The sequence below is a fragment of the Vipera berus genome (assembly GCF_964194415.1).
Source record: "Vipera berus genome assembly, chromosome: Z".
NCBI classification, from domain to species: Eukaryota; Metazoa; Chordata; class Lepidosauria; order Squamata; family Viperidae; genus Vipera; species Vipera berus.
In genome coordinates, this window is record NC_138205.1 from 19,806,135 (window position 1) to 19,812,134 (window position 6,000).

Below are 6,000 nucleotides of genomic sequence, written 5' to 3' on the forward strand. Positions count from 1 at the left end.
TTCCAGCTTCCTCCCAACATTACCAACTATTTGTAAAACTGCATACATATGCTAAATTGATATCAACATCACCTAGGTATAGGCAAAAAAAAGTGTAATAAATACAATGTACAGCGATTACTACTGAGAAAAGTAACCTTAATAAAAACTAGAATTAGGAATGACATTTAAGCACATTTTAGCCCCTTCATAAAAATGCAGTGTCTTGTTCATGAGAGAGATCTGTCTATTATCTCTGATTAACTAACAAGTTTAAATTGCTTTTATGAAAACCAACTCAGAGTAACAACATACATTTATAGGATCATGATGGCTTTACTGCTATGTGTCTGGCTCCACTGCCTTGGTGGCGCAGTGGGCTAATGCCTCCTTAAGTAACACCAGCTGCCTGCAATTAGTGCAGGTTCGCATCCCACCAGGCTCAAGGTTGACTCAGCCTTCCATCCTTCCGAGGTAGGTAAAATGAGGACCCAGATTGTTGGGGGCAATTAAGCTGACTTTGTAATAATGTCGCTTGGGGGGGCCTGAAAGCCCTAATAAGCAGGCATATACATAGAATGAAGGCTATTGCTAAGCACATTGATTTGTGCTTTAGATTGTAAGCCGCCCTGAGTCTTCGGAGAAGGGCGGGATATAAATGGGATTTAAAAAAAAAACTATGGATGTATAATATTTAAAACCATAGTTCTATCAAATTTCTGACAGCACAGCACTGAAAGCAATAGCCTTGAACAAGAAATAAAGACATCTTTCCCAAAATTATTTCTGACAGAGCCGCACAGCCTTATCTATATACCGGCAGAGATGGTTCAGAGGCAGCCCCTCCCCCATTGGCTGTCCGTCAAAAGAAGTGGATAGTTGCAATATTTATGGCCCGGGAGACCACCTATGGCTTCCATAATCACTTTTTGCAGCTCCTAATCTCCTCTGACTTAGGTTGTTGAAAAAATGATGGTATGCTCTTCTTTTGAAGAGGGGGAAAAAATTAAAAAATGTCAGATGAACTATAAAATAGGAACGTCAAAGCCAAAAAGCCTCAACTTCCTACAATATGCCAGCCACACCCACTCTTCAGCCTTCAGCCGCCCAAAAACATCAAATTAAGAAGTCACTCTTTCAATTTAATGTGACAAGAGGGGAGAAATAACTGGATACATAAGGAGGGAGCATATTAAACTGGATGGATTTAGTTTACGGGAATATTAAATATTTTATTAAATCAAGACGGGGGGGCGGCTTTTTTTGTTCTAGCATGAACTCTGCCTTGTTCCTGCTCCCTTCTGGATCGGACACTCCTTCTATAACCTCATTCTGCTATCTTATGGCAGGAGTACTGCTTCTGTTGCAAAAAAACCCAAAACAACCCAACATGTATCTTAAATTTGAGAGAAACTGCCCTCAACGCACCTGAAGTAGAAGGCGATTGAATTCCTCTTCCTCTTCTCCTTGTAGCTCAGCCGATAACAAGGACTTATCTGTAACGGATGTCATGCTGAAACTGGTGGGTCCAATAGAGTCTGCAAAATGAAGCAAGGGTTAAGAACCAAAATTGAGAAGAAAAGAGACCGATTATACCAGATTTTCCCATTTGGGATCTTTCAAGATGTGTTGGACTATTATAACCATAGCAGTGCAAAACTAGTGGTGTTGCTATCCAAATTTAATAGGCCACTCAAACGGTATCAGATTGGGGGGGAAAACTGCATTGAGGCCTAGGCTGAAAGACAATTATGTACGGTGCTTATGCATGTTGCTCAAACCTTCGAAAGGTGCAGCAGAGGCAAGTCTATTAGGGTGGACTCCCAAGAAAAAGCCATTGCTTATCCATCCTTCCCTTCTCATGAACTGAGAGGTCTAGAACACAGCCGCCATGTTTTTTCCATGGAATAGCAGCAGAACAACAAGGCAGAGTCAGTCTAGTGCACGGGTCGGCAACCCGCGGCTCCGGAGCCGCATGCGGCTCTTTGAGCCGTCTCCTGCGGCTCCCAGTCACCCGGTGCGCGCGCACCTCTCCGAACGGGCAGTGGTGCACGTGCACCTCTCCAAACCTTTGGAGAGGTTCGCGCGCACCTCCGACCGAACGGGCAGTGGCGCCGCTCGTTTGGAAAGCTGCCGCGGCCCGTTTGCAAAGCTACCGCGGCAGCTTTCCAAATGGACGGCGCCACCGCCCGTACCGAGAGGTGCGCGCGCAGCTCTCCAAACCTTTGGAGAGGTGCACGTGCACCTCCGCCCGAACAGGCAGTGGCGCCGTCCATTTGGAAAGCTGCCGCGCGGCAGCCTGCAAACGGGCTGCAGCAGCTTTCCAAACGAGCGGCGCCACTGCCCGTTCGGGCGGAGGTGTGTGCGCACCTCTCCAAAGGGGAGACCCGTCGCCGCGCAGGTGCCTGCCATTTTGCGCATGCACAAAATGTTTTTTGCGCATGCACATGCGTAGACACACACATGCGCACTTTTTGTGGCTCCCACTTTTTTGTTTGTGTAATGGAACCGGTTCCGAGTGGCTCTTTTCCTTTTTCCGGTTGCCGACCCCTGGTCTAGTGGAATGATTAAGATATCAGGCTAGAAACCCAAAGGCGGAGAGATCTAATCTTACCTTGGGCACGAAGCCAGCTGGGCGATGTTGGGCCACTCACTTTCTCTCAGCCCTACGAAAGAAGCAATGGCAAACTACTTTTGCAAAACTTTGCCAAGAAAACTCCAGGGACTTGTCCAGGCAGTCTCCGAGAACTGGACAAACTGAAAGGGGGGGGGAAAAAAGGCAGAAATGCTGAAAGTTTTGATAACCACTATGGAAGATAACTTCGAAAGCACATAAAAATGCAAGTAGAAAAATAGGGACCACTCCGGTGGGAAGGCAACAGCGTTCCATGCGCCTTTGGCGTCTAGTCATGCCGGCCACATGACCACGGAGACGTCCTCGGACAAGCGCTGGCTCTTCAGCTTTGAAACGGAGATGAGCACTGGCCCCTAGAGTCGGAAACGACTAGCACGCATGTGCGGGGGAACCTTTACCTTTACCTTTATGGAAGATAACAAAGAGGTTTAGAGCCTCTTAAAGAAGAATAAAAGAATAAATGATATATTTTTGTTTTTAACATAGTACAAGGCCCTTTTTTACTTCTGCTACTGAAGACCAATGCAGCCACCTCATAGAAAAGTTACCAAATTAATATTATAACTGCAATTGCAGTCCATATAAGAAAGCCATAGAAGATCCCGGCATATTAAACTGGTAGACTCCTTGTACCACCCAAACCAGGCTTCAACTGATAGCAATAGCAATAGCATTATATACCATTTCATAGTGCTTTACAGCCCTCTCTAAGCAGTTTACAGAGTCAGCATATTGCCCCCAACAATCTGGGTCCTCATGAGTCAACCTTCAGCTAGTCAGGATTGAACTCCTGGGAGTGGGCAGAATTAGCCTGCAATACTCCATTCTAACTACTGTACCACCACAATTGTTCTGATTCCATTGGCCTTGTTTTTTAAGTCCATTATTTATGGCATCAACCTCCCCCTTCCCTCCAAGAAAATCAGAAAAATCTGTTTTCTTTCTTCAGTCTTATAATATCCAAGCAGTGTAGACTAGAATAAACAATTAGCCAATAATTGCCTAGCAACCTAAATAAATAGAAGAAAAACTACATTATAATCTGGCTATAATAGATTACTCCTATTTGAAATTTCTTCCTTTTGCTGCGACTACCCCTTTTACTACAACTCCATTCTTAGTTTGGCTTTTACCAACCCACCTTTGACCTCAAATGAGTGCTGAGACTAAAGCAGTCAAATCTTACAATCCTCATTGAGCTTAGAATAGGGGTGTCAAGCTTGCGACGTCAAGTGTTGTGACATATCGTGACTTTTTTTTTCATTGCCAGCAATGGGGTGGGCACGGTTTTGTCATGATGCATTCAGCCCACGGGTCGGCAATTTGACCCCTCTGGCTTAGAGCAACTGACATCCTATGGAAATGAATATAGGCAAGTCTCAATTAGTGCACTTAATTCATCCCACAAAATGGCTGAATTGTTCAAATTTGCACTATTTGAATGATATTTCTCTGGAAAATAGGAAATCTTAAGATTCTCATTTATCCCCAAATAATGTTAAAACAGGTAAGAAAATATAGTGTCTTTGGTCTAGAGTGGTTAGTGTTGGCCTAGAGGAGATTGGTTGTGTACTTGGTTCACATGGTGTAGTAAGATGGTTTGTTGTCACTGTGTGTTGGGGGGTGGGAGCACAAAGGGAGGCTCAGCTAATCGCAATGTACACATAGTTGTACTTTGACAATAAAGGTTCATTTCATTTCATTTCATTGAGTTCTAGATCTTTCTTAGGCATGAAAATTGCCTGTGTGAGCCAATCACTCTCTCAGCCCAACCCTCACAGGATTGTTGTTATAGAGAAAATAAGGGGAAGGAGGAGTATTAGATATAAAGGCAGAATGAAAAATATTCAAAAAATTTACATTCATAAGCTCTCACCCAAGTGGTTTTCTAGGACATTTTTACCTTTTTACTACTATACTCACAGTACCCCCAACATATTCATATATTGTGTTAATGTTAATATATTGGCAGACAGCAAACAGGACCTGGTATCAATTATTTAAATATAGTCTTTATTAAGGAAAAAAAAATATGGATTAAAAAATTACATAAGGAATCAGAAAAAAGAAAAAGATTTTAAAAGATCAAAGAAAAAGTGACAAAGAGTAGAAAACTAGACCAGGGAAGTAAAAATATCTAAAGAAGTGACTTCTGATTTTCTTTACAAACATAATTTGGTGGTTACAAACATAATTATCACCACTTTTGCCTTTCCAAATTATATATTACCAGTTCATTTTGGTCCATTTTCCCCAAAAAGTCCATGAAAGTTTTCCAGTCTTTTATAAAGTGTGACCTGCTATCCACATATAAATCACATTACTATTAGGTCAAATTTTGCACTATTGGAACTCACACTAACCAAGAGCTACTTGTACAGTTGACACACACACACACACCCTTGTAATTTTATCACTTTGAAATTGTTAACTCTTAAGGACAACATTGCTTTCCAGCCCACATTTAATGGAGAAGTAAGCCATGGCTCCACTCTCTAATCTTTGCGGTATCCTTTACAGATATGGGATAAGGAAAAATAATCCCAATCGAGAAGAGCAAAAATAACATTTTTTAAAAAAATGCGCCGGGGCTCCATTTTTTTACTCACACGCTGTACAGCAAAAAATATGCCGTGGAGAGAAATTTCCTCTGCTTTCGAGGTTTTGGGGGGGTTATTAAATTATAACGCGCGCACTCACACCTTGGTACGGGGCTCTGACCAACGAATTTCACCCTCTCTGGTCACGGAGAGCCGGGACGGAAAGACGCACCTCCCAACTGGGAGAAACTCCCCGTTCGTTACGTTGCGCGCAGCAGGGAGTTGTTTTTATAGACTTCAAGAGGAGCATAGACGTAGAAACTTAGAGAAGTGAGCCTGTACAAACAATGGCAAGACAAAACTCCTTGATTTGAAAAGGATCGATATTTCAACGTCTATATGTTCACCTGGCATTGCTTTGGCCTTGGATTTTATCTCAATATCTGATAGCCCTTGCCTCCGTATTACCTGACCAGGGTAGCACTTTAAAGCGCTATTTGTTTAGGAAACGAATTGGCTTAATTATAATATAAAGCAGTGGTTTTTAACCTTGGCAAATTTAAGAAGTCTTAACTTTAAGAAGTCTAGACTTCAGCTAACCGAATTCCCCAGCGATTCCAACTCTGTTGGCTGGGTAATTCTGGGAGCTGAAGTGCACATATCTTCAAGTTGCCAATGTTGATGTTGGAAGATTCACCCTGACAAAACTCCCATATTCTCATCAAGGTTGACTCAGCCTTCCATCCTTCCGAGGTAGGTAAAATGAGGACCCAGATTGTTGGGGGCAATTAAGCTGACTTTGTAATAATGCCACTTGGGGTGTGTGTGAAAGCCCTAATAAGCAGG

At 42.8% G+C, this 6,000-nt stretch overlaps 1 protein-coding gene across 3 annotated transcripts in view; it reads right to left on the reverse strand.

Moving 5' to 3' along the window:
- Positions 1-5,461, reverse strand: part of LOC308677523 (PIH1 domain-containing protein 1-like) — a 29,935-nt gene extending 24,474 nt beyond the window's left edge. Inside the window, exons 1-3 of one of the 3 annotated variants that reach the window (XR_014028510.1) lie at positions 5,317-5,461; positions 2,594-2,736; positions 1,408-1,517 (exon numbers count right to left, since the gene is read on the reverse strand). Coding sequence is in view for 2 of the 3 variants with exons in the window: in XM_081343998.1 (XP_081200124.1) it covers positions 1,408-1,491 (84 nt within the window). In the remaining variant the exon portion in view is untranslated. The remainder of the gene's footprint in view (positions 1-1,407; positions 1,518-2,593; positions 2,737-5,316) is intronic. The other 2 variants (XM_081343998.1, XM_081343997.1) reach the window with 2 other exon arrangements.
- Positions 5,462-6,000: the final 539 nt, after the last annotated feature.